Raw genomic sequence first — 13,823 nt, forward strand, 5'->3', positions numbered from 1 at the left:
GGGTGGGGAAGTGGTTGCAGGATTTGTTGCCCCTATTTCAGTCCTGATGCTATTATAGCAGCCACAGAATGAGCTTCTGAGCTGTCCTATATCCTGCATGTGGGTTCTGTAACTTCACCCTCTATGTGGTTTGACACACAAAGCCCATTTACTTGGTGATTGTGGAGGTTTGGGGTGAATTTCTCCTGAACTGTTTTGAGAGTCTGAATGATGGTAAGCTGGCCTTGAGGAAGGCAAGTATAATACTGTAGAAACTCTAATTGGGACTAGTGCACAAATAAGTAAAAAAGTTATTCTTCAAGGATCTATGAATTACGGTTCTTCCAATAAGTTCAGCAGCTCCAAGTTTATTCTTGGATTAGTGGCAAATACTTATCTGGAACTTAAAACCAACAACAGCCCACCACATTTTTCCCTGCCCCCATTTTCATTAGCAAAGTCTGTTATGTTCCAAGCTGTCTTGCCATTATAGAGCCCTGTAGAGTACAGAAGGAGCACATCAATTAAATATGAAATATCAAGACAAATGTATGAATAAAATATCCAGCATTCAGACAAATGTCCAAAACCTGCTTGTCAGCAATGAAATGCCATTAAATCCTTTAGGAGCTCATTAATAGATTAACATTTGGAAGAGTAATTACAGCTACATTGGAACTGAAAATAAATAAAAATAAAAAGGCAAATCCAACAGCATAGCTCTTCTAAAATTCTTGACATATAAGATGAGAATCAATACTATAAAATATTAGCGATAAGGAATTAAAGTTAAGGTGATTATGTCAAAAATTGGTAAGCCGTTCATATATACTTCTAATACAATTATTGTGGATGTAACTGTTATGTTAGTGCTTCACATTTCTTGTATGGAATAGCACCTCACAAGGGATGCAAAAGGGATACTGAGGTGAAAGCAAGGATGTCCCTGAAAATTGGAAGAGCTGATGACTTTAGTGCCATTAACCTAAATCATAACTAAAAGTAACTATGTCAAGCTTTGTAGCTACATTTTCTGAGCCAAAGCAAGATGCTGTCCTTTAGTAAGACAGAAATATATCGTCCTTCAAAAGGATTTAATACTGCAAAAGTCTTTTTTGAGAATTTATGGTACAGCTCTGTTAAGAGAAGAGAAATATAAGATATATAAAGTAGGCATTTCAGATAGATAAATAGATGAGATCTTCAGACATGTTTTAATTCTTTCATCAAATTTCCAAATCTGTAAATTATCTCTCTAATTCAGTACATTACAACCTAGTTTATGAATTTTGCAAAATGTGAAAACAAATTGAACTTAGGAAATATGGCATTATTTTAGAAGTAATATTCTTCTGATACTATAAATATAATGACTGCAGAAGCAGGCTGGACTGCAGCCTGTAGTGGAACGACAGCTATTTTTAATAGAAAAAAATAAAATATATGAACAGTAACAGGTTTGTAAAATTCATAAATGACATAAAATGAAGTCATAATTGTGTAAAAAATATTAAGATTTTATATTTGCAATTTTCCCATTTAAATTCCCTCTTTGATTTGTTACAAATACGGTTAACCCTATGTTTAGAAAATGGTGAGGACATTATCACTTGTGTTCTCATTTGTAATAAAATAGATTAACTTGCTGTGAAATTTTAACTAGGCTGAGACACAACAGTAGCTGCCTAATGAACCAGAGCACATTGCTGTTAAGTAGCTAAATAGATGCATACTGATTACGGGACTGAAAAATGGATCTGTTTACTTGCAAAGAAGAAACTGTTCAGAGTGCTATTCATTATGGTAGGAGAAACTCATACATTTCCAAACAAACACTTAGAAATAGACCATTTCTCAACCAATATTCAGGCTCAGGTGATAATATTCTATCCTCATTTATAGTACATATGATGTAGAGAAAATTCCAGCTCTTCTGTTGTCTACAGGGAAAACTGTATCTTCCCGGTATATGTTAATTCTAGTAGGCAGTAAGATGTTAGATGACATAATCAACAAATTATTTCATAAAATGATTCACTGTGTAATTAAGCATGACATTATTATTTGACACATTTATTTCTACCTGAACATTGTAAATCCAACATAGTATGAGTTTTAAGGCAGATTATTTTAAGTAGATTGCTTTATAGTGGGAGACAATGTAGGCACTGCAACCTTCATGAAGCAGGGTGGCGGCTCTTTGTCCCACTAGCTGGAAGAAAAGTGGCACAGCCCTTTTAAGGGCTTCCTTACAATGGTTGGAGAGAAGGGGGAAAGTTTACAGGGAAGGGCAGGAAGCAGTTGGGGAAAGTCGGGAGAAGGTCACTGCACTGTCCTTCCTCTGGCCAGAAGCAAGGGCATGGTATTTATATGCCATGCAGCTCTAGGGAGGCCCTCTTTTACCTGCATCAGGCTGACAGCACTCACTCACTCACCCACCCACCCATGAACAAAAGGACCAAGTTCCCTCCTAACCCGCTGGGGGAATTACGCTAGTTGCCCTTTTTGTTGGGGGTTGAGAAGGAGTTTTCCCCTGACTCCCAGATTGGGTGTTTTTTTTCCACCTTCCCCACAGGATCCATGGGACCGTGTGGTGTGGAGTAGGAGGTTAGATTATAATGTTGCAATTTAATATGTAAAATTTGTGGCAAATGTCCAGTGCAGGTACTCATTATGGAAGGGATACAGTTATCGGATTAAATGGATTGCAAAAGAATGTAAAGGAATCCATCCCATACTGAAGCAGTAAAGGGAGTTTCAGGCTCCTACATCTTGTACAGTGGGGATCCAACCCCCCCTCCTTTTCCTAGTCCCTTTTAAAGGACTTGAGGAAGGGGGGTTGGGGCTCTTATACATGAAACAGCGGGGAACTGACCTGGTCAGGACCTGGTTTGGGTCCTGGAATCATTTGGAAATGATTAAGGAAAGGATGATGGCCAGACAATGAGAAAATGCAGTTCCAGAGAGAGCTGGAATCCTCTGTTTTTCCAAATCATCAACTTCTGAATTACTCAAATAATTTTCATTTAAGGATGACATATACTGCTGTATATGTGATTTCTGAGTGTTAATGTCCAGTAATTTGGTTTGTTCAGATCTTTTTTGTAGAGCAGTTGGCAAACTCTTTCCTTGGCTGTTCACATGCTTGTTATAGGTACATTACGTATCTTTGTGGCAAATTATCATTTGAACATTCTGAGTTGAAACAACGGTAGAGACCTTTTTAGGTACACAAGACTGTGACTGATGTCAAGTAGGCCATGACAAATAAAAGGAAGCAATTAAAGATAAAGTCACAATTTTGTTCACCTGGGTCCCAATTCTAAAGCTGCTACTTGATCAAATTTAATAGAAGGTCCATGCACAGAGAACCAACAAGATCAGGCCTGTATGTGTAAAATTCATTGATTAGTAAAGATACCTCTAGGGTGGTGGATGGAAGCCTTCTAATGTGACACAATAGAGGGAATTTCAAGACAGGAAGCCAGGGCATAAAGGCTCCTTAGCAGCCACTAATTCCCAAGTCCTTTGCAGGGCATTTCAGAGCATAGAGGGGGAAAGCCTATAGGCCAATAGCTTTGACATTGTACTGATTTGCTGTAAGATTTGGAATGGTTGGATATTACTTGCTGAAAACAGTTGATTTTTTTCAAAACATAAAGCTACTGAGGTTTGACATCCCTATAATAGGTGCATATCTATTAAAACTTAATAAACATCTTTAATTAGCATACCAAGACTACTGCAATTAAAAGTCTCTCTTTAGGTTTTATTAGTTATTGTATGTTCATTAAATAACAGATAATTAGTGAAAACATATCCATTGAGAATTAACAGCTATGTAATAGATATGCATCTGTTACATGATTCCGAAGCTCAGTTGTTATTTAATGTATAATAACTATCCTATTAAAAACACATTCAAGGCTACATTTTCAGTGTGGTGTGACTGGAATAGACAAACACCACCCATTATTGTTAAGAGGAGATGCTCTTTAATTCCATGTGCATCATGCTACAATGTATCCCTAAATATAAAGTTGAGTGTATTTTGGAGATGTGGTTTTAATGGGTAACAGAGTATTTTTAACACACTAACCAAACTGCCATTGGTATTAATGAGTTACAGCAGTAGATAATGAACAGAAATTATTAAGTTAATCATTAGTAATGGAGAGACTTTTCGAATCTACAGATCTGCTTCTAAAGGTATTTTATTGATTTGTCATGTTCTCTACCCCAACCTTGGGGGGGGGGGGGAATTCAATCACTGTTGAGCTCCTTAGCACATGGTCAGAAGGGGCCAGATCACACCATTTCACTGAAAAATCTTTGGGAATGTACCAGAAAGGGTGGAAAGCTGAAAAGTTATCCTCGGAGCTTCCCCAGATTATACTGTGGAGTGGTGGGGAATTTGTCCTTCTCGCAGAAGAGGCAAAGAATTCAGCTCCCGGAACACAGGGATATCGGGGAGCTGCCAGAGGCCAGGACTGTCCACAAATTCAGGAGCTCCCTAATCCTATCCATCTTCCTCATAGCATGGCTCCATTGCAACCATACTGCCAGGGACTCTCCCTTCAATACTACCTTTGAAGTGTTATAGGCAGTCTACCTCATGGAAGGAGCCACAGAGAAAAAGGCCCAGAAGAAGTACAGTCTCAGCCTGTAATACGTGCTTTTTAGTGGATTTTCATTGGTTATAGGATGTGGGAGTAGGTGGGAGGGGATAAATGATGAAAATGTGTGTTTCAGCTATAATTGTGAAAGCTCTAGGAAAAAACAATGCATATAACATTGTTATTACAGGTGAACAAAGTGGGAGAATTTCATTATGGGTAAAATTTTGGAAAATTTTGCAATTTTTTGTTTTACTCCTTTTTCTCTACCCAAGGTATCAGGTATATTTGAACTGGGAGCCACATTTTAAAAGTTGTGTGTGCAAACATGCACATGCATATGTTAGGTTTTGCAAGCACAGTCTTATATTTACTTCTAAAAAATGTTAATGCAGAGCTAATGTTGCCTAGAGCTGGCAAATCCTCTGATCTATTAAACTTAAACCTCTGAAAAACCAGAATGTGCAGTGTTAAATTAGTCTTACCATAACTCTTTATTTTCAGGACAATCTCCAGATACATGTGAATTTTAGAGCCCTTTGAAAATTAAAACCAGGTCTTTGTGGGGGAGGGAGGTTCTTTTGGGAACCCTTTGGCCAGGTGACAACAAATTTGCATCAGAAAGTCAACTCCTGATGTGGCACACCAATATTCAAGGCAATTTGATTCCTCCTGTGAGTTTTAGAGCACGTTTTTAGAGTTTTAGAGAAATTTTGTCTTTACACTGAGATATTGTGCACTTTTGCATGCATGGCTTTGGAAATCTGGCTGATATAACTTTAATGGGGACGAATGGAAGTTATTCAGGCAGACCAATGATTGTTTTTATGAATTTGCAATTGTTTAGTATTTGTATTTATATGAATCTTAAATTGCCAATTTAATCTGAATTTGGTATTTGAAATTTGACTCTTCTGTATCATTTATAGATACAGATAAAAATAGTAATGTACTGAGGAGGAATATGCATTTTTGTATTAATATGGATGAAAATGTAACAAAATAAAAAGTACCCCAAGTAATTGAATAGCTTAAAAAAAAAGCAAGCCGCACAGTAGCTGCTATGTCATGCTGATAAGGGTGTCATACCTATGTGGTTACATGGTGCCCAGATATTATATGTATGCAAGACTGTACTGGGTCTTTGAATGTGAGTTCACAAAGGAGCTGAATTAATTTACCTTCAAAAGGAGATTTGCTATTTTAGATAAGACTTAAGTACATTAAAGAGACAAGGTGGATGAAGCAATATCTTTTATTGAACTAACTCCTGTTGGTGAGAGAGACAAGCTCTCCAATAAAAGATATTTCCTCACCCACCTTGTCTCTCTAATATTCTGAAACTAACATGACTACAACAACACTGCGTACATAAAGTAAATGAAAACAAACTGCCCAGTTTAACAGCCATTATTTTGTTTTTTGTTTTAAGGAGAGGATTCAAGACAGCCCTTCTCCTGCTCCATCTCTGGAAGATAGTCAGAGGCCTGGGAGTCATGCTTCTTCACATCAGAGCAGTAGTGTGTCCAGCTCTCCATCCCAACTAGACAACACACCAGATAGAATTGGTTGGTACTTTATTATTCCCAGCCTCCCCTCACTCAGACAACTATTCTGTGGATTTGAAAAGTGTGCTGTGAAAAATACTTCACTAAAGGAAAATTGACAGTGTTAGTTTTAAAACTGACTCTGTGAAGCAGTCATTTATCATTCACATAAATTAGAGAGGCATTAGAATACAGGATATAAAGCTGCCTGTTCTTCTCATACTTGCTCATTACTGCAGAAAACCTGACCAATCAGATGAGTACGTATCATGCACACATCAACTCAGTGTCACAGTATATTGCCCCTACTATGATATAACATACACGTCTCATGGCGTCCTTCTAAATGTACATTTGTTGTATTTACCTCAAACTCAGCAAATGATATCATGACTATAATAAAGGAAACCCCCCACTTTTTTCCATTGTCATAAGAGTTTTTTATTTTCACCATAGGCATTAGGGTCTGTGCATTATTTAGATGAAGGATGGCTTTGTGGATGAAACACAGTTCTGGGACACATAAGATCAGGCTCTCCCACAGACAGCCTGTTTGACCTTGGGCAAATCACTGTATCCCTGTGCATGTCAGTTTCCTTATTTGCAAAATAGGATAATATTTCCTCATTTTACATATTGTCGACAATTAATTCATGCTTGTAAAACTCTCCAGTGCAGGCGATGTCTCTTCATCTGTTTGTACAGCACCCAGCATAATGAGACCTTGATCCAGACTGTGGCCTTTTGATGCCATTGTTATATAAATGATTATTAATAATAATATACTTGGAGATCCTCTGTGCTCCAGGAGTGTTAGGTATTATTAACTACGGTATTGTTGCCAAAATAAAAAAAATCTTTGAGGCAGCACCTAAATTTATGCTGAACCAAAATATTGTTCTATGTCTAATAGTGATGTTTGCCCATATTGTGCTGGTTTTAGAAGGATATATAAATATTTTTTAACTTTTTCTATTTCCAGTTAAACACTGTCTAAAGAATTAACATAAAGTTCTTAGCAATTCTCCTGATCTGGAGTGATTTCAAATTCTATAATCAGTTAATTGCGGAGAAGGTAATGTTTTAATCAAATAAGAACAAAGAAAGTAAGCATTCTGAAATCATAAACTTAACATGTCTCACTGATTTTCCAGGTGGTAAGTAAAGAATTGCTCTCTCAACATCAGAAAGGATTGTCTTTTAGTTGTCATCCATCAATTTGGGTTGCTAACCATCTATCTGTCTGTATTTCTTTCTTAAGCTAGCTGCATTATAGATAATTACTGATTCTTTAAATCCTCTCATCTATTAAACATGTTTTTTTCCCCAAAATGATTTCTGTGAAGCACTTTTGTAATTAGTTAATTTGAGCATTTTATAGGAAATTGCACTCATCCCAGTGGTAATTTTTCTTCTGTTCTGGTGTCTTTGTGTAATCAACTTAAGCAAATTTGCTTTTGCTGTTTATGTTAATACTTTGCTGTAAATGTTGAAGATTTGGAATTTAGTAGATGACAAAAAATGGTCCACCACTTAAGAACTCGCTGTATAAGAATGCAAAATTGCGAGAATATTGGCAGAAAAAAAATGTCATTTAATATTTTCATTCTGTATTTTGGCAATTTTTTTCACTGGCAGTGTTACAGAGCTGTGCACTCTGATTTTTTTAGCTATGCTGACCAACACCAGAGAAGGAGAACTCATTGATCAAGATACTGGGACCAATCTAAAAAAACTCCAAAAGGAGAAAGGTAGAATCATTTATTGTGTTTTATACTGCATGTGTAAGGAAATTAATAATGCACTTTACCTGCATTGCCCACATTCTATATATCCAGTGGCATAACATGTTATATTTATAGAGCTGAACACATAATTTGCAATGAATAAGGTATCCAATGAATTTAGCCGTATTTCTGCTTAGGAAGTATAAACAATAAGATCTGTATTTCTTTGTATTTATTCATTATTGGAGAAATATTTAGCAAATCTTTTAAATTTTATTAATTGATTATGAATAATTCTCTACAAATATTTGGTTAGCTACTTGGTACTGTTTCTGTTCCTTTACTGGGTGAGTGTGGAAGCACCTTCAGTGTTAATACTTGTGCATGTGAATTTAATTTCTGTGAATGCTTTTTAGGCAGTCTGTTTGTTTTCTGCAAAAAGTCATACCAGTCAATTCAGTTGCTCAAGTTGGGGGCGACATTGTTGGCAAATGTTAACTAGGTCCCCCTGCTGCTAATGTCAACAAAGAGTTGAGGCTTCTGCAGCTTTCAGTCTTACGCAGGGGCCTGTGGGCTACTTCTGGGAGCAGTGCTGGGTCAGGGCAGGCAGGGATAAGAGGTTCTTTAGACCCCTGACCTCTTCTCCCCTGGGGGAGAGAATGCATGTTCTTACCTTTACTGATCTGTGTCTCTAGTGGTCACTGCCCTTTCCTCCTCCTCACCCATTTTCTGATGTTTCTCTAGTCATTGCAGTTCTTTCTCAAGGAACCCAATGATGGGCCCTATTGAGTTCATTTGAGAACTCGTAATGAGTTCATGGAATACCTTGAGTTCATATGCCCCCTGGGCCCTTATGCTTAAGTCCTTCACCGTTGTTTCCCCTAACAGTTTGCATTTGTGTAGGCAGTGTTGAACAAACCAACACCAGGAGCTAAATAGTAGTTACTCCAGGGGTTCTCAGCCTTTTTAACTCCAGGGCCCAGCAGGACAGGGGGGATTCAGGGCTCCGGGCCGGGGGGTGGGGTGGGGTAGCAACCCTTGGGCACAGATGTAGTTTAACTTCTATTTTGGATGGGCCAGTGGGGCTCGAGCCAGCTCCACACGACGGGGTCCAGGGAGGGAGCGCCACTCCGACTCACCTCAGCAGGAGTTCCCCTACCAACTAAGAACTCCCACCTTTTCATGTTCTTTGTATGTATATATATCTCCTCACTATATATTCCATTCCATGCATCCAATGAAGTGGGCTGTAGCCAATGAAGCTTATGCTCAAATAAATTTGTTAGTCTCTAAGGTGCCACAAGTACTCCTGTTCTTTTTGCGGATACAGACTAACACGGCTGTGACTCTGAAACCTGCCTTTACTTCAGTTATTACGTAGATGAGTATTTTAGTCTGAACCTGTAAGTGTGGTTGATTTTAATTTTGTTGAAGCATGCATGGTTTCCTGCCACATGTTTAGTCATTTTTCAGTGAAACAATGCAATCTGCCCTATGAGGCTCCAAGATGCAAATCATATATTTGACTGATAGCAGTTGTCTGTCACTCAAGGCAGAGCACATCCTGTATAGTTTAATGAACTACAAAAAAGTCAACCCCAAAACCCAAATCCCATATAAAATTCATTTTAAGAACTTAAACTCAAATCCAGACTTTCTGTAGTCATTTAATATCCCTTGTAACTTTTTTCATGAACAGGGGAATGAACACCAATGTCCTAGCCAACTTCCCATGAAGTTTCAATTTATATAGTAATCTTCATTTCTTGTCCTACATTTTTATGTAGTGTTGCTTTGTTTCACCCACTGAGTGCCACATATATACACATGTATCTTATACAAGTGCTTGAAGGATGTTTAGGATGAAATTGCTGTTTAGAGATTGGTGCAAACAGTACTGTCTACCCAACCCATTCAAAAATCTTGAATCAGGCCCTCCCCAAAATTCCTGAGTTTGGCTCAAAAATTATACGATTTTTTTTAAAAGGGGTGATAGGTTATTTTGATTTGCCTTTTCATTTTTCAGCCTTTATGGTGCACTTGGATCACATTTTCAAGCTTTTCTCTGAAACCATGAGGTATAGAAACTTCTTTTAAAAAAAGTTAAAACCCTCCTGTAATCCCATGACTCCAGGAGCTGGGACTTTATGAAAAATACTAAACATCATGAGATTCAGGATAAAATTATGAATGTTGGCAATACTGTATATCCAAATAATTCCAAACTTAATTCACATCTAGCATGGTGACTGGCCTCCATGTTTATTTTACAGCTCCTGGTAAAATCTCCATTGAGTGGAGGTTTCTATTTTACTTTAGCTATAGTGATCCAATGGTTGCCCCATGATGATTGGCTTTTGAAAGCCCCTAAACTTTCTAGCCTAGGCCTTTCTCTTGTGCTATGTAAATGTCACAATATTATTCCTCACTTAAAGTATCTCATCCTTAACATGAACTTTATTCCCAAAGGTTAGATTCTTGCACACAGACAGCACATTGCCACATAACATGAAAAATGAACTGCAGAATTTGTGCATCTGCAAATTAGCTGATTTTAGAAGTTACACAGTAATTTGTACCAACATATTTGAGAGCAGCATGTCACACCTCTCTATGAGATCATAGTTTTAGCACATATGGGTGTGGCAGTAATAGAAGAGGGTGATATATGTTGAACTGCTCAGTAAATACTACAGATATCATTTGTATAAACAGTGAGCTTCATTTTTCAAACACTGCCACTGCCTTTAGCAAAGCAAAATATATTTACCAGAGAAAAGATTAGGAAGGAATGTAGTTAAATAAAAGTATCAACATTTATTAAGTATGACAAGTAAGCACTTTATACAACCGTGGCAAACATATGTTTTCACATCTGTTTTGAGTAATATCATCATGATTTAAAAATGATTTATAGCTGTACACGCCATAAAATGCCAGCTTTGCTGTAACTTGGAAATTTTCAGACAATGAAGAAATTATTATTGAAGACATGTATAGAACATGTTTTTTTGTGACATACACCTTTTTATAACTTATACAAATTTGAGCATTCTGACACAATTAGGGGAGTAACAAAATGAAAATTAACTAACTAAAATTCAGCTGCTGGAGTTACTAATGTAAAATCTCAGCACAAGAAACAGTAAGAGTTTATCCTAGTTGTTATCAGTGAATGCTGTAATACACTTTAAAATAAGCAACTTTCAGGCATTTTCTTCTCCCATCGTATAGAATGATGTCAGAAACAGACAAAATATATGCTTTAATCAAAATAATTTTGATTGAGTTAGTCTTTAAGAGAAAAATAGCTTTAAAATACATGTAGCACAGTTGTTGTTATGATATGGCAATCTGTATATACAGATCTGTATAATATACGTTACAGATTATCATTTTATGTTAATAAAAATACCACAGAGGTGTCAGGACACCAGATGGCACAGAGGATTAGTGATAGGTTACGGAGATTTTCACCTTCATGCTGGCAATTCACATTTAGTAGGGTCAGTAGCGAGTAATAAAACTGCGGCTGCTGGCATATAGTTCCTGATTCTTCAGGGTATTTAAGCGTGTGCATAACTTTTAGCTTGCTGAAGGAGAAACAGCATAAACTCTCAATTATAGAGGGGCTTTTAATCCTCGAATTGAACAGTTCGGAAGTTCCCTTTGGTGGATGACTGTTGTGGTTATACATACTAGCCAGTATAAACCATATTTAAGGGTTGTTTTGTAGTTTATTTGAAATTATTTGGTGGGCTCTTGCAAAGGAAACTAGTTGAGCTGGGCAAATTTATCACAAAAATTTTCCACAAATATTTGCAGATATTAAAGTGAACTTTGAGCTCAAATGGAGATGGTATCTTTTGTGTGGGACAGGTCAGTGCTCAACCCAGCAGAGAATAGGCTTCCCAAACTCTTCCCCAGAACCCTATCACTGAGACAATTAAATAAGCTAGACAAGAATATTTGGCCATTACCTTCGCAACTAGGATCATGCATGAGCCTGCAGTTATTGTTTGTGACTATATGAAGAGAAAAATTAATTTAAACTTACACCCAGGGTAAGTTTATTAAAAGCCAAAGCCTACCTCTGCTCCTAATTAAGTCATTGGGGTACATTTAGGTCAATGATAAGCACTTTTAAAAATCCCACCCAGATAATAAAGCCAACCAATAAATCACTCAGTAGCCTATTTTTTCTAGCAAAGATTCCTGTGCTTTCCTAGAAAAGTTTTAAAATTTTATTTAGTACCCTAGACCTGTTCCCTACCTTTGTCAAAACGGCTCCCTTACCCTGAGAGGTTCAAAGCCTCAGCTTTTTCCTGACTGAGTTAAACAGAAACAATACTGTATCTTTTGGCCAGTCACAACTAACCATCACAGCACAAATTTGGAATATCAAGAATCAGATATTCTCAGTGAACTATTCACAACTGAACAACAAAGTAAAAATCTTGCAAGAAAAAGTTGTTGTGTAAATGTGAATAATGGAATCAGGGGATAGTTTGACAAGCTCATGGTTATACTTGGAGCTGAAAAAGAGACTACATCTGTTGAAAAAATTATTTGCTCTGAATTAGTTGCCCAGTTCTGGAAACTGCTCTCTAGCACTCTCTAGGCATTTAGGCAAAGCCCTGTGGGATATGTTCTATTTTTTCTACAGAGAGTTTTGGTCTCCAGAGCTGTGAATCTGGTATTTATTACTTTCCTTTTTCTTTTTTTCTTTTGAAAAAAAACTCTTCCCATATTATTCAAAGGGAACTGGGGATTTTGCATCTTTTCTGTCAGCTGAGGTATCTATAGAAGTTCTACTGAAAGTGACAGAAATATTTACAGTTGACTGGAAGCTTGAGGCAACTGAAAAATTAGCTGTTTTGTTTAACACATTTCATTAGATGACAACAGACTTTTATACAGTTTGAATTAATCATTGCCGAAGGAGGAGTAGGTTATTTAAGTGTGAGGGGAAGAGTAAAAACAGGTGCAGACCACCTGAAACAGCAACTGGCACCATGCTATATGGAGGATGTGCTCTCTTGAGACAGAAGTTTTCCAACAATTAAACTGAAAGCATCCAGATGGAGTCTACAAGGAATAAGAAAAGAACTAAAGGGCATGAAGCTGAAATACACAGTGTGTGTGAAATACAGAAAGTGCACAGTGTATGTCAACACCTATTCAAAATTTTCATGATGGGTATATCTTAATTCACTCACTGGCTGTGTTGTCAACATACCAGTATTTCACAACATGTTCAAGACATATTTAATTTTTATTTCTTGTGAATGTTCCTCTTGAGAAATATTGAAGACTCCCAAATTAAAAATAAATTCATGTTCCTTTTGATGTCTCTCACCATGCACACTACAGACTCTTAGGTCATTTCATAACAGTTGAAAGAAATAATATATTAGGGTTAAAAGAAAGTCATGGGGTTTCATTTCACCAGATCCTGTGCCATCCAGGTGTTCAGATACAGCTTAGACCCCTGTTCAGATTCCAGGTCCATCTTTGGATCAGAGGAGGACTTTTACTTTGGTGGCTGATGTACGCCATTCTGCTTCCAAGCATTCCTCAGATTTGAGTAAGAAACAGATGATCTCAAGGAAGAGACAAGCTTTAAGGGCTGCATCATCTTCACCGGAAAAAAGGAGATGGGAGATTATTAATTTTTCTCTGGATCTATCTGTATCTCTTCCTCCTCCTAAGATTCCTACAGGGTCTCAATGAAGAGCTTTCTCTCCATTTATTTCTCTCCATCTTCCGGGTCTATTGCTGGTTCTGGTGCAGTCCATCATGGATCTGAGGCTGGATCCATTGCCAGAGTAGGATAGAGGAAGAATAAAGAGACCTGTTTCCCCTTATTTCATGCTGCCTTTCGGCCCTCTTCCTTCAGGTATGTTCCCAAATACCAGTTGCTGGGGAGAGAGGCAGTCCTGGCTCGTTGGCCT

At 37.4% G+C, this 13,823-nt stretch overlaps 1 protein-coding gene across 1 annotated transcript in view; it reads left to right on the top strand.

Annotated features, from left to right (window-relative positions):
- The window catches only part of DACH2 (dachshund family transcription factor 2), a 482,776-nt gene that overhangs the window by 417,838 nt on the left and 51,115 nt on the right, over nt 1-13,823 (top strand). The window contains exons 7-8 of the mRNA XM_065410944.1: nt 6,028-6,163; nt 7,813-7,893. Coding sequence (XP_065267016.1) covers nt 6,028-6,163; nt 7,813-7,893 — 217 coding nt within the window. The remainder of the gene's footprint in view (nt 1-6,027; nt 6,164-7,812; nt 7,894-13,823) is intronic.

Source organism: Emys orbicularis, chromosome 9, assembly GCF_028017835.1.
Source record: "Emys orbicularis isolate rEmyOrb1 chromosome 9, rEmyOrb1.hap1, whole genome shotgun sequence".
Lineage (NCBI taxonomy): Eukaryota > Metazoa > Chordata > Testudines > Emydidae > Emys > Emys orbicularis.